The 19347-nt window shown below is 26.5% G+C and overlaps 2 protein-coding genes across 2 annotated transcripts; both read right to left on the bottom strand.

The window, feature by feature from the left end:
• Window positions 1-3914: 3914 nt before the first annotated feature.
• Window positions 3915-4963, bottom strand: OCT59_016154 (uncharacterized protein; the record flags this gene model as incomplete). Its single annotated transcript, XM_025330549.2, has 2 exons — window positions 3915-4834; window positions 4906-4963. The coding sequence occupies 2 exons, from the start codon at window positions 4961-4963 to the stop codon at window positions 3915-3917; spliced, it is 978 nt and encodes a 325-aa protein (XP_025173816.2).
• Window positions 4964-4984: 21 nt separating this feature from the next.
• Window positions 4985-5830, bottom strand: OCT59_016153 (uncharacterized protein; the record flags this gene model as incomplete). The annotated part of the gene is made up of 1 exon (XM_025329273.2): window positions 4985-5830. One exon carries the CDS (start codon window positions 5828-5830, stop codon window positions 4985-4987), a length of 846 nt encoding a protein of 281 aa, XP_025173815.1.
• Between the last annotated feature and the right edge of the window lie 13517 nt (window positions 5831-19347).

The following is a 19347-nucleotide window of genomic DNA, read 5'->3' as shown; positions in this document are numbered from 1 at the left end:
AGAAAATTATAGAATCAAAGCTGGAACTTTGAAAATATTAGAATTTAAATTGTATTTTAAAGAAGTAAAAGATAAAATAGTAGTTTAAATGATGTTAAGTTAATAATAAAATTTTATAAAATATAAATAAAAATGAAATTATGAAATGTTTAAATAAATAAAAATGTCTGATATATACGATGAATTAGAAGAGATTAGAAAAAGACATGAAATAGAGAAACATAATGAATCAAGAGAAAAATATCAAGTAGATCCTTCATGCTTAAAATGTTATAGTACTGATGAAATAGAGATAGGAGATTGGTTTAAAAGATTTTGGAAAATTTTTCAAAAGGTAATACTAGAAGCAATGAGTTATAATAGAAACACGTATGTGAAATTAATGGAATATATAATATTAACAAGAAAGGATGGAGAAGAAAATTATCCATCTAGTAAAAAGAAAAGAGATAGAGAATTTAAGAAAATGAGAAAAGAAGGAGAAAAGCTGTTAGATATAGTTGTGAGCTCAATCAGGTATAGAAACAAATCAGATTATAGAAAAATAGGAATTATATCAATAATAAAAATGATATGTGAACATTATATACTTAGTGAAGATAACGAGTTCATATTAGACAATCAAACAGAAGAAAATTTATTAGGGAATAAAGAATTGTTGACATATAAATATATCATAGAAGATGATGAATTAGATATAAGATTCGCAAAATTTGAAGAATGGTTACAAGAAATAGAATCAATAACTATTAAGAATAAAGGATATGGTACTATGAGAAATTTTAAAGAAATATTAGTACATTTAGAAGAAAATATAGCAGAAGAAGAAAGTAGAGAGAAAGTCAAGAAGTTTCAGAAAAGTATAACATATCAATGGTGGGATGGAAATAAATATCCAAAACCATGGATAAATGATGATTTAACAGATAAGATAATAGAGAAAATTGTAGAAACAAAAGGTTTTGTTGAAGAATATAGTGACGTAGGAGAACTAGAAAGTTCAGATGATGTAGAAGAATCAAGTTCAAATGAAGGAGACGAACATATAGAAAGAATATACAGAAATTATTGGTTAGAGAATGGTTATGAAATTGATATTGAAGAAATAAGACGAATAATAAATTTTAGAGTGGAATATGAAATAATAAAAACTAAAGAATTTATGAGTTTTTACAAAACTATTGAAGAATTAGATGATAAAGGAATAGAAGAAGAATTAAGAATATGGCATTATATGTATACAATAAAATGTCCAATATGTAACAAAATAATATTAAAGAAAGAAGCAATAGAAGCAATAGAATACAATAGAGAATTTATAGAAAGGATATGTAAAAGCTGTTATGAAAAAGGATTAGAAAATTTAGAAGATGAGAATGAATTGGATGATGAAACAGAAATAGAAAAAAGATTAGAACGATTGAAAAACTTAATTAAAGTTTTAGAAATTGAAGTTTCTGATGGAGAATTATTAAGATTAATAAGTATGGAATATAGAGATATTGATATCTTAAGTGCAGACTTTATAAAATTATTTCAAGAATATAAAAATGAGTCAGAAAAGGAAATAAAGAAAATATTAGATGAATATTTAAAGAAATTTGAAATTGAAGAAAGTGAAGAAGAAATTGAAAAAGAAAATGATGATACGGATGATTCAGAAAAGATTGGAGAAATATTAGATCCAGAAGAATATGAGAATTGGGAAGAAAATGTTAGAGATTTTGATGAGAATGAATTTGAGAGTGAAAATGAAAATGTTATAAATATAAAAGGTTTTGGTTTAAGTCAAAATTCAGATTCGAATAATTCATTGAATATTGAAGATTCTGATAGTGAAAGTGAAATATCTGATTATAATTTACAAGATTTATTTCAAGAGAATATATTGTTAGATATGGCAAACCAAGATCAAATAAAGAGAATAGTAGAAAATGCTATAGGACTCGCACCTAATGCATTAGATAATGCATTAGGAGCAGGACAAACTTTAACAGATATAGTTCAAACTGCAGGAATGGGAGGAATAGTAGGTATGCCAACTTTTAGTGGAAAAGAAGATGAAGATGTTAACGATTGGATTAGACAATTTGAAGTAGCATTTGCAGTAAGTGGAAGACTAGAAGGAAATATTGGAGGAGGTGTATGTAGACAAAATAAAGCAAATATAGCAATAACATGTTTAAGAGGAATCGCATTACAATGATATAATGAAGAAAAAGAAAGAGTAGCAGCTAATTTAGTAAATTGGTGTAATCATGATGATGATAGAAATTTGAAAAACAAATTAATTAATAGATTCACTAGAGAAGATGTTAAAAGAAGAAAAATGATAGAATTAACAAGGATTAAACAAGAAAAAAATGAAAGTGTTGAAGAGTATACTAGAAGGTTTAGGTCAATATTAAGAATTGCAACTAGAGGTCAAGCATTACATGATATGTATCAAGTAAATTATTATATCCAAGGATTAGAACCTACATTAGGATACCAAGTTAGAAGAAGTAATTCAACGAATTTAAATAATGCGATTAATATAGCAAGAAGAGAAGAAGAAGCTAAAAATGAATTGATAATGAAAACAATGGGTGTAAATATAGAACAAATAAGACAAGAAAAGAATATAGAAGAAATTTTAAAAGAAGAAATGAATAAAAAAGAAGAAAATGAAATATATAAAAAAATGCAAAAGCCAGTTAATGAAAAAGATATTGATGAATTAAGTAAAGCGTTAGAACAATTTAGAGCAGAAAAAATAGCTATGGGAGAAATGTTAAATGAAATAAGAAATCAACAAAGAAGAAATATAAATAGAAATACAAATACAAGAAATGCAAGAATTATGAGATGCTATGAATGCAATGAAGTAGGTCATATAAGACCAGAATGTCCACAATTAAGACAAAGAAATAATTATAGAACGCAAAATAATTTTAATAGAAATAATAGTAATGAAAGAAGAAATAATGATAATAATAGAAATGTAAATTTAATGGATAATAATAGATATAATGATAATGAAAATTATAATAATTACGAAATATATAATTATGAAAAAAAAATATATCCAACTTTAAGAAGTGGTAAAATATATAATAGAAATTTGAATGACGACTATAATGAAATGGAAATTGAAGATGTTCCAATACCGCCAAAAGAGAATATGACATGAAAATGGATATCGATGGTGAAAGAAAAGGAGGATTTTCTAATAAAGAAGATAGAGATAAAGCGTATCAAGCAAGAAGAAGACATAATCGTTGTGAAAGATGTGGAGCAAAAGGTCATTTTATAAAAGAATGTCCAAATCCAGGAATGAAAAGAGGAAATAAAGATATTAGAGTACGAGTTAATGTACCACCAGAAAAATATGTAATGGATTTTTTTTTTTTTTTTTTTTTAAACAGTAACGCGCTTTATTAGTTAAAATCGATTTAAAATCTGGTAACCAATACAAAAGCACCTAGAGCAAAGAAGTACAAAGACTTTCTAAACCCTATAACTGAGTATTTATCTGACTATAACTATTAATATAAAATCTAAACTAATACATTGTGTTCGATTTTATAAATATATTGTTTCCAAATACGCTACTGTACTAGTATTTTACGATGTTTTTTGGTTTTTGCTATTTTATATGTTTTGAGGCTTTACTATTTTAAATTCAATCAAATTAATTGTGAAGAAATTTCAAATAAAAACTAAATGATTTAAACTACATTAAAAGCGATAAAAATAAAGCAAAATAAAATTCTGTCTTGAAAATTAAGAAAGAAAAACTATACTATCGCGGAAAATATCAACGTTTTTACTTTAACAAGTTCTCTATTGTTAAGTAGCAACTTGATCAAATTCCAGTAACGTTCTTCTAAAAATAAATTTCAAGATTGTTAAAATTTATGGGGATAATTTGTTCATTCTATATCAGAATTTTCCCTTTCTCCCTGCTTTCGCACTACACGCTTTTTGTTTTCATTTTTCTTTTCTTCAACATCATCATCCGATAGCTCAGTTACTTTTTTTTTCCCTTTTCTTTGTGTCGTGGCTGTTGTTGTCATTTTTAATTCTTCTAATCTTTCTTTAAAATTGTTGTTCAAATTATCTAACTCTTCGTGTTCTTCTGAAGATCTTGGAATCGTTGAGATTAGATCAGTAGGTACATCAACAAATCCGTCCTTTGGTTTTTGTGGGATATTAAATTTGTTAATACCAAAACGTTTTTTGTAAGTTCCATTTTCGCTGATCAGTTCGTCTTGACTTTTAATCTTCAGACCGTTTTCCATGTTGTCTTCTTCCATTGTCGATTTATAAATTGCTCTTAGTAAATCACTTTCGTTGTTAAAATATATCAAAATATATTTGATTTTGTTTATTTTGATAATTTTTGAAAAATGACCACCGTATTTCAAGTTCTCAGCTTTTATTCCTTCATATTCTGACCTCCCTGGTAAATCCATAAATTTTTTATACGCTTGCCATTCATATCTTTTCTTTATATCTGTGGTGCTCATTTTTGCGTCGAACATCCTAAAAAAATAGTACTGATCTTTTTTCTTGATCGCTATGTTAGATCCACCTTTGACGAAAATTTCTTCCATTTCTGTTGTAAGGCGAATTCTAGCTCGAACAGTCCTATATTTGTAATTCCATTTGCACTCTAATCTTTCTATATATCCTACTTGTTTTAAAGAATCATAAATTTCATTGTCCTTCCAATAAGCTGGAAAATCATAAAATTTTAAGTCACGTGATCTTTCGGAAAAATGTTTTTTCAGATAATCATCATCAGAAGTTGTTTGAACCGGAATTTTGGTGATCTTCCCCTTTTTGATTTCTTGTGTAGATGATTTCTTTTTTTTGATTTTCTTCGTCGATTGTGGCTTTTTGTCTTACTTTCCGGCTTACTTGATATAGTATTCTCACTCGTTATCTTTTTCTTCTCTGATTCTTTTAATTTTATCATCTCATTTTCTAGACTTCTTATTCATTCATCTGCTATCTTTTTTTCCTTTTCTAAATCGTCTATCTTTTCTTTGTCTTCTTTGTGTTTAGCTAATAGGGAATTTAATTCATCCTTTGTCTTTCTTAATTCTTCTACTGCAGCGTCTTTTCTTTGAAGATTTTCGAAGTGGTCGTAACCTAGTGAAATCAAAATTTTCGTAGTAATGGCTGCACCCTTTTTTATTGTAAAGGCCGCTATATCCATTAGATTGTCTTTGATTACATCGACACCCATTTTTTTTTCTTTGTCTCTAACTCCTTGTGGCGTCCTTCCCCTTCTTATGAGTAAATCTTCATCTAAATGTTCTGTTTCATAATTTACCAAGTTGACTTGCTCTTTATTTTTGATAGCTGTTACAAAGTCATCTACATGTTGTTTCTCGAACTCAAAAAAATTTTTATAAAATGAGAACATATATTCTTTTACAAAATTTGAAATTAGTTCTCTATCTATTTCTTTTTCTGTTGTATTTTCGCCTGTTGCGTCTTTTGTTGTTGCTGTGTCCTTGCAAGATTTTTCCAAGAGGATTGTTTCTAAAATTCTTTTAACGTTTTCGCCGCCCATTTTCATTGTGAAGACTGCGATATCCATTAAAATCTTTTTGCTTATATTGCTCTTGGATGTTGTTCTGGCATCTCGGACTCCTATTTTAATATCACCTGGCGGAAATAAAATGTCGTTATCCAAATGTGCTATCTCGTAGTCTGCTAGATTAAATTCTTTGTATTCTTTTAAACATTTTGCGAAGTCTTCTAAGTGTTCCAACTCAAAACCTGTAAAGCCTCTATAGTATTCGTTCATGTATTGTTTGAGAGTTTCTTCTTCCATTTTTGTTATTTTAAGTTATGTTTTATTAATTGTTTTGTCAAATAAAATAAAATTTTTCTTTCGTAAAATTTTGGTCCGAAAGATCGTCAGGAAGAGTTCCCCTTCAAAATATGTAATGGATATGTTTAATGAAAACGCAAATATAACATATAGGCAAATTTATAATGAAAATCCAAAATTTAGAAAAATAGCTAGAGATTATGATGGATATAATAGTGTATGACTACACTTGGACCAACCAATAAAAAGTATAGATAATAAAAGTGAAACTAGAGCAATGAGAAGTGAAGTTATAATAAAAGGAAAATTAATATCAATAATAATAGATTCAGGAGCATTAGTCAGTTTAATATCAGATAAATTAAGAAAAGAATTAAATATTCCAATAATAAAAAAAAGTGATATTAGATTTGTAATGGCTAACGGAACAAGAGTTGCATCAAAAGGAAAAATAGAAATAACAATAGAAATAGATGAAAATACAGAAATGAAAATAATTATGGACGTAATCAAATCAGTAGAAAAAGAATTAATATTAGGAAATGATGTATTAAGAGAAAAGAAAGGAATAATCGATTATAATGAAAAGACATTAATATTAAGAGAAAATGGAAAAGATATTGAAATACCAATAAAATATGAAAATAATGATGAAGATATTGATGATGATAATGATAATGATGATAGTGAAGATGAAGATAGTGAAAATGAATATGAAAAAATAAGTGAACAAGAAATATACTTAATAAATAATGAAGAAAAAGGACATATCATAGAGGAAAACTATTAGGTCTTGGCCATAATAATGGAGAGACATTAAAGATGCATAAAGATTGGACAGACGAAATAAAATATAAAGATTTAGAGAAATTACAAGAAAAAAAATTAAAAGATTTAGTTAAAGAATATGAAGATATTTGTATATATGGAGATAAGAAAATAAGTAAAACAAATATAGTAAAATGGAATATAAGGTTAAAAGATGAAATGCCAATAAATCAAAAAGCATATAGAGAAAGTACAGAAAATAGAGAAATAATAAAAAGAGAAATAGACAAAATGTTAAAAGAGAGAATAATACAAGAATCATATAGTCCATGGTCATCACCAGTAGTAATAGTAAATAAGAAAACAGGAGATAAAAGATTTTGTATAGATTTTAGAAAAATAAATCAAATGACGATAACAGACGCATATCCTTTGCCAAGAATAGATGACTTATTAGAAAAATTTAGAGTAGCAAAATGGTTTACAACAATTGATTTAGCAAGTGGATATTGGCAAATAGAGATGAAAGAAGAAGATAGAGAAAAGACAGCATTTATTTGTAGTCAAGGATTATATGAATTTAATGTTATGCCGTTTGGATTAAAAAATGCACCGGCAATATTTCAAAGAACAATGAATAAAATATTTAAAGAATACTTAGATAAATTTATGAATGTATATATAGATGATATTATAATATATTCAAAAAATTGGAATGAACATTTACAACATATAAAAATAGTATTAGAAGAATTAAGAAAAGCAAATATGATGTTAAAATTAAAGAAATGTGAATGGGCGAAAAAGAATGTAGAATATTTGGGACACATAGTAGGAACAGATGGGTTAAAACCAGATGATAAGAAAATAGAAAAGATTAAAAATTTAAAACTGCCAAAGAATATCAAACAAATAAGAGAAATAAATGGATTATGTTCATATTATAGAAAATTTGTAAAAGGATATTCAAAAATAGTAAAACCAATAATGGAATTAATGAGAAAGAATGTTCCTTTTGTGTGGACAGATAAACAACAAAAGCATTAGAAGAATTAAAAGAAAAATTAATAAATTATCCAATATTACAACATCCGAATTTTGAAAAAGAATTTATATTAATAACAGATGCATCAGGAGAAGGATTAGGAGCTATATTAGAACAATTAGATGAAAATAATAGAGAAATAGTTATTAGTTATGCGAGTAGAAGTTTAGTAAATGCAGAAAAGAGGTATCTGATAACAGAATTAGAATGTTTAGCAGTATTTTGGGGAATAAAATATTTTCATAAATATTTATTTGGAAGAAAATTTAAAGTAATAACAGATCATGCAGCATTAAAAGGATTTATAAGTACATTAAAAGTTCCTAAAGGAAGAAGAGGAAGATGGATGATGGAATTACAACAATATGATTTTGAAATAATACATAGACCAGGAAAAGAAAATAAAAACGCTGATGCAATGTCAAGGTTAATATGAGAAGGATAAAATTAAAAATAATAAATAATAATGAATAATGAGATAAATAAAATTAAAAATGGTTGAAAGAATAGGATTAGAAATATATGTATTCATAATTCATACAAATATAAATTATCATTGCATATTATTTGAAGATAAAGAAATAAAATTTATTTTACCATTTGAAAATGAAATAGAAAATTTATTAATAAATGGATGAAAAAGAATATGATAAAATTTTAAAGAATATAGAAAAAGAAGAAAATTATGTACAAGAAAATGGAGTTTTATATAAAATTAAAGACGAAAATAAGTTTAGAGTAATAAGAAGATTCGAATTAGAAGGAATAATGTATATGATGCATGATCATGAATTATCAGCACATTTTGGGATTCAAGCTACATATGAAAAAGTAAAAGAAAAATATTGGTGGAAAAATATGAAACGAGATATAGAAAAATATGTAAAAAGTTGTGATAATTGTCAAAGAAGAAATAATCCACAAGGACTAAATGAATTACATCCAATAGAAGTAAAAGAACCTTTTCATATGATTGGAATAGATGTAATAGGACCATTACCAAGAACAGAAGAAGGAAATAAATACATAGTAGTAGCAATAGATTTCTTTACGAAATGGCCAGAAGCAAAAGCAATAAAAGAAGCAAATGCAAAGGAAATATCAAAATTCATTTATGAAGAAATAATTTGTCAACATGGATGTCCAAAGAAAATACTTACAGATAATGGATCAGAATTTAATAATCAATTAACTAAAAATCTTACCGAAAAATTTAACGTTCAACATAAATTTTCAACTCCTTATCACCCTAAAACAAATGGATTAGTAGAACGATTTAATAAAACATTAATAGAATCATTAGTGAAATTAGTAAAAGAAAAATTAACGATATATAGAAATAGCGAATATGAAGATAAAAATTGGGATCAAAGAATAGCACCAATATTATTTGCATATAGGAGTAAAATACAAAAATCAAGTAAAATGACACCATTTTATTTGACTTATGGAAGAAGAGTAATATTACCAAATGATGAAGAAGTTAAAGGAATTACAATGATTAAAAGAATAGAACACATAATAGAAGAATTACCAATAAAAAGATATGAAGCAAAGAAGAATATTGAAAAAGCACAAGAACAACAAAAGAAATATCATAACAAAATTGGAAAATGAAAACAAAACTTTCAAATAGGAGATAAAGTATTATACTTTGACACGGCGAAATATAAAACACATACAGGAAAACTAGAAGAAAAATGGAAGGGACCATATTATATACACGAAGTAATAATAAATGGATCATACAAAATTAAAGAATTAGATGGGAGGATTTTAAGAAGACCTGTAAATGGAGAATTATTAAAAGAATATTTTGATAGGGAAATATTTGAACCATATATAATAATATAATATGTTTGAGACCCGAGTTTGATTCTTAATTTATGGGACATAAATTTTTCAAGTGGAGGATAAATGTAATAACCAAAAATACAATAAAATAGAATAAGGATAAATAATTAACCGATGGGTAAATAATTAGCCAATAAAATTATATTTATAGTTTAGTTTAGTGTAACGAGATAGTCATATGATAATATTTTATTAGAAAAAGATAGTAAATATTAAAAATATTTTTCTTAAAATGTATAAATACAAGTGGATTTCGATAGGAAATTCCGCAGTCTTGATTTTATGTCTTGACTCAGGATGAAATTAATATTAATAAAGAGTTATCATAGTAGTTTCACTATGAACAACGATTAATAATTAATGATTCTAATATAAAAAAAAAAATTAATTAAATTTATTTCGCTCATAATATTAAATTTGGGGAAATTATCGCTATTTGAAATTTTGGTAAGAAATTTTGTTTTGTAACTAATTTTTTTTATTTTAAACCAAGCGAAGATAATATAAGAACTCAACACGTCAGTAGCAACATACAATAAATAGTTATTTATCCTATGGGCGGTGTCACCGGCACCTGCCACATACCGATAGACGAAATCCTAACATTTATAATTATATATCCTTGCTTGGTTTAGATTTTATCATTTGAATTTATTCAAATTTCAAACTGCGATAATTTCCCTTAATGCTTTCATAACTTCATTATTTTGTTTTATTAATTTTATTTTAAATATTAATTTTATTAATTATTAAACGTTTTCTAATATAAAGCCATATTAGTAACTCTATATTAACAACTAATACAATTATTAATTATCATTATATTTTCCTAAATCCCCAATATTATTCCCAATTCCAAGTCAAAACTTGGTGAAGTTCAATTAACTCCAACACCTCGATCTTAAATATCTTTTCAAGTTACACTAATAAATTGATTATCTCTCGATTATCCATCTAAAACTCAACATTTCCCATTGCAATTCCATTACAATTTATCATTTTCCATTACAATTTATCATTTTCCATGATTTTATCCAAACTGTTCCCATCATAATTTGGTATTATCCGTAATTTGTCTATTTCATAGATTAAATTGTCAAAGTCCTCCTAATATTATATTATTTCATTAACGTAATAATAATCTATTCATACTAAACTAATAATAACTAATCTAATAATATAAATAATTATGAATAACTGAACTATAAATAAATATTACTATAAATAGCTAACTATTGTACAACTATAATAATGTATTTTCTAATTATTTCGGTTAAATATTCTTCCATTGGCTGAATATTTATCCCTGTTCCATTCGGTATATTATTTATCCTTCGGATAATTATTCTTCCGATCACATGATTATCTCGATATTTAGGGTTACAGTGGCGTGGCACAACCTGGGAAAATTTTACGTATTTTTTTTTCCCCTTTTTATTAGTAGAATTTATGGAAAGAAGGTTTTTTCTTACTGTCATAATTAGGGATGGCAACGGTCGGTCACGGTCGGTTATCGGTCAGTCATAACCGGTTATGGGTCTTTGACCGACTAACCGTTTTGGCTGACCGTTTTTCTGATTGTTTAACCAACTGTTTAACCATTTTTTTGGTGAATTTAATTAAGAAAAAATGTTAAAAAGTTTTTTTTTTTTGATGAATCCACTAACAAAAACATTATACAACTTTTTTTATTGATTAAGTTCATAAAAAAAGTGTTAAATAAATAGGGTTGGTTAAATGGTCGGTTAAATGGTCGGTCAGAGCCTTTGACTGACCGATATCGGTCACGGTTATTAACCGGTCATGACCGGTTATGACCGTAATCATTGCCATCCCTAGTCATAATACCATTAGAGAGATAGTATAGGTAGAACTTTTGCCAAATATTATCGGTACACAAAAAGAAAATATTTGATCCTCACTATGATAAAACCAGACAGTACTACTTATTACTATAATAATTTATAAAAATGAGTGTGTTTGGATTATATTAAAAAAAACTGCTAAATACTAGCTATTATTATGCATATTAAATAATTGAAGACTTTCCAAAGCTAGATCTTCTTGTAAAAATGTTTATGAATCTAACAATGAGCCATTTTTACCGATAAAATGTTCGACATATATATATACATATATGTGTTGTAGGTGGAAACGGAATCTATGTGGATTCCGAATCCACATATGTGGATACGGGATTTTGGCCAGAATTAAAGCATAGTGCCGGACTAGGATTTCGTAATGCTGGGCAACTGATTTCCACCGGTATTCAGAACCACATACAACATATATAAAGCGAGACTTGTTAAACATCCAAATAATTTTGTGGTTAATAACGATCAGATGTATCACATTTTGAACAAATCATATTTAAGAAACAAGTTGCCTTAGTCCTTGACAGGGCGTTCTAAACTGTTATATGTGAGTCAATAACTTGAAATTAGAATAACCGAACATTTATTATTAAAAATAATGAAAATTAACTAATATTTGTGTTTTAAAAAAAATTTATAGTTTTTTAAGTGAATTCTTAGTTTGCAATTTAAATAATTCATTTTTTTGATATATTTTATTACAAATATTAAATATATGTATTCTCTTATTAGAATTATTTAAACACTACTAGAGTAGTAAATATTTTACAAATTTCTTAGTTTGTAATTTAAATAAATCTTTTTTCTTATAATAACTTTTCCAATTATTAAATATAAAATTATCAAAATAATAATAAGTATAAAATCCATTTTAATGTATAAAATTAAAAATAAATAATGTAAAATTTTTATATTCACTTCAAGAGCTGATTGTATTTAATTTACATTTTTAACTTTGATTTTTAATATTTATTTAAAACCTGCAAAATATTTTTCTATTTTTTTAATTTTTTTAAGAAATTATATTATTAAAACAAGACATTATGACATTATACATAATTATTCATAATTATTTTATAATAAACATTGACAGATAATCCAACCGATCAAATTGTAAAATATTTTTTAGAACTTTTTCGTTTACAACATTTGTAAATTATTTTAGTAATCATTTACGAATTTATTATGATTTTTTTTTTCTAGATCATAATAACATTTCCTAATAAAGATGTGTATGGAAAATATCCAGCACGTCTAAGTGACAAAAAAAGCAATCAAGTTTACATTTGCTTATTTGATTCGGAAGGTTATCTTTGTCTTATAAGCTAATTTTAAATAATTTTTTTTAATAACCTTGACACTTTTACATTTGATAATTGATCGAATTTTTAGACGTAAAAGATATTCCTCGCAAAATGTGATTTTTAATTTTATATCTTATAAAAAATTTTGATATTAAAATTTTTCTGGAAACGGGGATAATACAAATAATGCATCCCATAATAAGAAAACAAAATTCATTGAGCCAATAGCAAATTTTACTACTAGATACATAGTATATTGTAAATATAATGCAGGTATATACTTATAATAAGGAATCGAAGTAAAGAAAGAAATAAGTACTAAAGAATACCTAATAAAATTTTTTACCCCGCTTAATAAAATTAAAATCCCCACGTAGATCATAATTGGAATAAAACAAATGAAAATATTAGAGAACATTATAGGTGCTGCTGTTATAACGAGAAAGTCATAAATTAATAAAAATGTCATAATTATCATGAAATTATATATGAAGAAATCAAAGCAGAAACCAAACATGAGTAAGACAACAAAAATCACTATAAGTCTATAAAATTCACGTTCAACGCTAGAAAAGATACTCTTAATATAATCTATATAATCTGAAAGTCTAATGCTAGAATAGATCCTCATCCTCCTAAATCTTAGAAACCGTATAAACCATATTAAAAAAAATATTACCCAGACCGAAACAAAAGAAGAAATTAATAAAAATTGGATGGTAGGATCATTTGTTCTATGAAATAAAATCCAACACTCTAAACTAAATGATACAATTAATAATAATTGATCTGGTAAAAATTTACTAATACTCATCAAAAATGAAACTACTTTAAAAATTGCGATGCACGTTAACATTTCACGACCTGCACCAGAGAAAAAATAAAGACGAATTATATTTAAGAAATTTATACAAGATGTTAAAATTTCATTTTCCGTTTCAAATTTTTCAAACCCCTCATTGTGACTTGGAAGCATTGAAATTGACGGTAAAAGCCATAAAACTATAGAGAATTATCCTTGTATGCCAGCTCGCATTGTTCTACCACGTCCTAAGAACGATCCAAGCGCACCGAAAATTACACTTATTAAATTAATTGATAGATCGTCTACTGTCTCCTACCCTTGGACAAATGAGCTTTGAACAAACGCAGATGCTAGATATAGCGCAAAGTATATCAGCAAGATAAAAATAAACATTTGCGTATTCATCATCATCATCAGCTCTAACTGTGGGAATCGAAAGTAGAAAAATCAAAAGGATAGCTGACAATTTGCCGTTGATTAAGAATAGTAATTTCTTAGAAAATTTTCGTTTTGGAGGACAATTAAAACTAGTATTTGCGTAAATATATTGAAAGGACATGAGAAAAACTACATTGCAGAAACATCATATTTTTAAACAACGTTGGTACTACGCCAAAATCACGTGATTAAGCCGTTGTTTTGTGCGTCGTTATTGAACGTCATACGACGCATTGTAAAAGTGAGAAAATGTATCGCCACTATGCTTTTTTAATTTACTGCAACAACGAATTCACTATACCCATTTCACTATTACGAATATACAGTCAATATACAATTATTTATTTACAACGTTCTAAACATACTTTAATTATATATATTTAATAAAATAAATAATGCTATATTTACATTGCAACACTAACTATACATTATTAAGTATTAATATAATTTCTTGTATAAAATGGATAAAAATGTCTAAATAGAAAAATAAAAGAAACATAATTCAAAAGTCAAAACCAACCAGAACCTATAAGATAGAAAATAAGAAGAATGTTAAACATATTCCTAATATCCAATGTTCCCATTGAATCCGAACCTAGGACTGAACCTACAAAAAAAATAGATACATTAACGAATGTTTCATTAAAAAAATAAATGTTGAAATGGATTAAAAGAGGCCGAATCTTACATGTCTATGGTCAGGTCATCTGCCTTCAATAATTCAACTTCAACAGTCAATTTACGGTATATAGTATGATCCTAAAATAGAAGTGTTTAACAATGAAAAAAAGATAGCTTTAGTCTTCATATTTATACATCAGAATGTAACATCTTACATACATTCCGTTCAAACTAGTCTGCATTCAAAGCCCAAATTTAACGTTAGCGAGTGAATTCTACAAAAATTACATTTTTTTTAAAATAGATTTTGAAAATTTTTGAAAACTTACTCAGGTTTCATAGTTTTTAAAGTTATTTCCCAGAATTCTGCCAGTGGTTAAATCAGAGCAAAAGTCTTTCAATAAAAAAAAAAAATAATAATAATTAATAAAATTTTTTTTTAAAGTAAGTTTTCGAAAGTGATCAAACTTACTAAGGAATCTGTCCATAACATTAATTCAGAGATAAAAAAAATGCAGTAATATAATATACAGTATTTGTCAATAACAAATTTGCTAGTACGAAATTCAAAGTTGTGCAAAAATTTTAAACTTTCGTATGTATTAGCATAATTTTTATTAGATTTTGTAAACGTACGACTACCAAAATCAAATAGGGACCGAAGCTGGAGTCCCTACAAAATAGAAAACAAAAAATTAAATTTTTTTTATACTAAAAAGTTATTGGTATGATAACCTACCAGAATATTTGGTGTCTTCGAGTTTAGAGCTAGATTCCTATAAAAAGCCTAAAAGAAATAATGAATAAAATGTTAGTTAATAAACATTTTATTAAAATAAAGATTTAAAGAAGAACCCACATGCAAAATTCCAAACGTCTAAAGATCATAAGAGCCGGTCTCCTAAAAAAAAAAGAAAAAAATAAACACCCACCTGGCTGTCTCCATATTTTCAGTAAACTTTATTTTTTTTTCTTCTTGGGATATTGTTTTCTTGGAATTTTTGTATTTCTAAAGTTAACGAAAGGGGAGGAAAAGGAAGAACGAAAGAGAAAGAGCAAAAGAGAGAAAGTTTAGTTAAAAAAAAATCAGAGATCGAATTTTAAATAATATTTCACGTGATACACGTGATACAAAATGTAATCCGATCAAAATTTTCCTTTTTTACCAGTGTTGATTAGAGTTTGACATGAAATAAATTAAGTTTATTTAATAGTTTCATGAAGTTTAATTTTTTTGACTTCATATTAACCCTATAAAAACACATCGTAAATAAAATGATCATTTTGCAAATTGCAATAAGATGAATTGATGATCTGCAGACTGCATAATTATTAAAGACTAAGCTTTTAAAATCTTTTTTTTTCGTTAACTTTCACTTCCCTTTTATAATTCCTCTTTTCCATTTCCATCTTCCACTCTTTTCCCTTTATTCTTCCCCCTTTCTTTTTCTCCTTTCTTTTTCCTTTTGTTTTTTCACCTTCCCTTTCTCCTGTTTTTTTTTCTTTTACTTTTTTTTTTAGTGGCTGCTTTGAATTTCCTTAGACACAGATTCCTAAATTTCTCTTTAAAAAAAAAAACTTTTTTACCATTTTTTCTTTACTTACTTATTGAAACAATTATTAAAGTTTCATTTTTTTCTTTTTGTAAATGAAATACAATATCTAGCTTTGGTTGGTAAGGTTTTTTTTATTATTTATTATTTCTTTTTTGTAGTCTTCAAATATTTAGACGCGTGGGATTTTGGTAAGAAAAGTGATTTATTAAATTATTCTTTAACAAACATTTACAGGTCTTTGGACGTGAGAATAGTATGTTTTTTTTATATTTTTAAATTCCATCTTTATTTAACAAAACATTAACCTACAATTTCATTTTCATTACTTTAGATTAGTCTTTGGCTCTTTAGGTGCATGAATGGTATCTTTGTACGCGAATTTTGTAAGATATTTAACTCTTTTCTTTGATTTTTCTTTTAATAAATAGTACTAATATTCATATTACTTTTTTCAGATGGTTTGTTCTTCAACTCTTTGGACTTGGTGTAATTATGCATTTCAATAAAAATTAGACAAAGTATAAACTGATTTGAGGTTAGAAGTCATAAGCTATCTCACCAGCTGGCAAAGTGTATGAAATTTCTTTAAAATCACAAAGAAAGCCTTGCTAAAGTCATCTTTAGTGTAGGTCTAGTAATACATTGCCTTAATTGAGCGTGGCTACGAAGTTTATGATTCTATATTTATGTTTTTGTTTAATACGTGTATAAAAGTCTCTGTACAAGTCATTTTATAATAAATGTTATACTTATTTCATTGTAATTTCAAATTTACATAAAATTGTTAAATCAATTATCTGTATATTTACATTTGATTATGTACATTTAATGTTAAAAGATGGTTAAATTTACGTTTAAATTAATAAAATAATTCATATATTATTCAGTAAACATTGTTTTTTATATGATTACTAATGATTATTTAATGATAATTTAGTATAGTATCAGTGTATCACACCGTTTTAATACGGTTTCAATATTATCACTATGCAATTACAAGTATTATAACTATGTTTTTGACAATTCTGAAATTTATTAATATTAAAATAGTTTACCGTTTTATAACATTGAAAAATTTAAATTCACAGTATCATTACGATATGCCTAACAACACTGTCACAGCATCGTGAGTGTATTGTAACTTTGCATTAATGTAAAATGCATTGTCACATTATTACAACCATGATGTTACATCATAGTGAAAGTGTTGTCTTAAAATCATAAGTTTCTGCTATGTAATTTCTATGCTGAGCGTTTAGTGGATTGTCAAGTTTGAAAAGTTTATGACCATTTAGTTGTTTTTAATAATATGGTTAAGAAATTGCCGTCCGGTTTAGTGTTTGAAGGTGATAACCGGTATAATGGAAAAAGTTAAGATACAATATTCTGAAGTGTCTTTGAACGTTATTTATTTATCATTCATTATTTGTTTATTATTTTTAAGAAACATGCATTAATTATTTATTTGTTTGGAAAAAATAAATCCAATTAATTTGCTGTGCTACATACAGGGTTTTGTATGTCGAAATATGACCTAATTTGAATTTATAAAATATTTATATACCAACATAGTAATCCCTTTGTTTATATATGTGTGAGAAGGTATGATGCACATGAAAATCACGCAATTTTGTGTAATCCTTCTCTTGCAATTCATTTTACTGTAACTTACTAGTTGTGTGCTACAAACATTTATTTTTATAGGTTTAGAAATCGATAACAAGTTTATATTTATTGCAGATGACAATAAAATATTTGATGTTGTATATTAACATTTTTCAATTAATTAATTAGTAAAATAAGTATGCAGTATGCACAGCAGAAATTGTTTAATAAAATACTCTTCTATTCGTTCATCTGAAAAAAATCTAAATCACAAAGAACATGCTGTCACGGAATATAAATTCAACTTGAAGAGCACAATACATTTTCATTTTAGTTTATATATGGATGATTAGTAATATATCGTTACATCTGAAACACTATGTAGTTTACATAATTATATCAACGATAGCTTAAGTCTTAAAGCATTTTACGAAAATTACATGATCTGAATAAATAATAATTTTGGCGAAAATATTTGTTAATAATTACAAATAATGAAAGTCAAAACCGTTTTATGCATAAAAAAAATTGGATGATCATAATGAATACACACGTAATATTGTGTATACTTGCTATAGTTATAACGTACATTAATCTTCCTTTTCAACTTTTTTTGATACTTTTCTTAAATAATGGCTTACGCAAAGTGTTCGGCCTTGATTTGGGTTATTTAACAATTTTCAAGAATTGATATTGAAACTGTCAAAATTCTTTTCAAAATCCCTTAACCTAGATCTAATTAAAGAAATTTGAAGTCAGTAAAGCATTGTTGATAATGCAAAAAAAAATGCAATATTAAGCTATTTAGACGGAATGTTTGAAAAATTCTTTGTTAGAAGAAAACGTAAAAATATTTTTTCAGATTTGCCGGCTCTACGGATTCATTTTAATGATAAAGAAAACGTTACAATGCTTAACGGCGCCTCACGATGGCCGCACTCCCCGGCGAAAATAGCGACGGTCTGCATAATATCGACATTCCATAAACGTATGGATTGATCTTTACTTGCCAAAAAAAGTAAATATGGGTCCCTGGGGTAGGACTTCATCTCATGTATCTCCTATATATATTATTAAAAATTTTAAACTTTATTTAATTTAGGAGAATTTTTTAAAAAAAGTGTATAATTACCTGACGAAGAGAAACTTGTGAAAATTTGCTAACTTCGCTTCGGATGCTGCATCTCTAATTCATGTATGAAAAAAAGCATAACAAGTCGTCGTACAACTTCAACTGCAATTATTATTATGATTACCATCTGGCCTCTAAGTTTTTCACAAATAGCGTGATTTTCTCTGCAGGTCCAGGAGTACAAGTAGGCTCAACCGAGGGAATTGATATTTATTTTTCGAATTCAGATTTTCAATTGGTTTCCTTCAATGAATGATTTCTTTATATAATTAAATAATATTTCTAAATTTCATCCCTGTTATTTGTAAGGAAAACATTTTAATAATAAAAAAATTTTTATATTTATCTTCTGTACTATCCTATTTTGTTGATATTAGGGATGGCAACGGTCGGTTATGGTCGGTTGGTTATAATCGGTTATAGCAATTCAAACGGTCAGTTATGGTCGGTTAAAAATTGGTTAAACGGTCGGTTAAACGGTTATGATCATAACCGTTGCCATCCCTAGTTGATAT

Source organism: Rhizophagus irregularis, chromosome 24 (assembly GCF_026210795.1).
Source record: "Rhizophagus irregularis chromosome 24, complete sequence".
NCBI classification, from domain to species: domain Eukaryota; kingdom Fungi; phylum Glomeromycota; class Glomeromycetes; order Glomerales; family Glomeraceae; genus Rhizophagus; species Rhizophagus irregularis.
The sequence above is the reverse complement of the archived record's forward strand: the minus strand, read 5'-3'. Positions and strand labels throughout refer to the sequence as shown.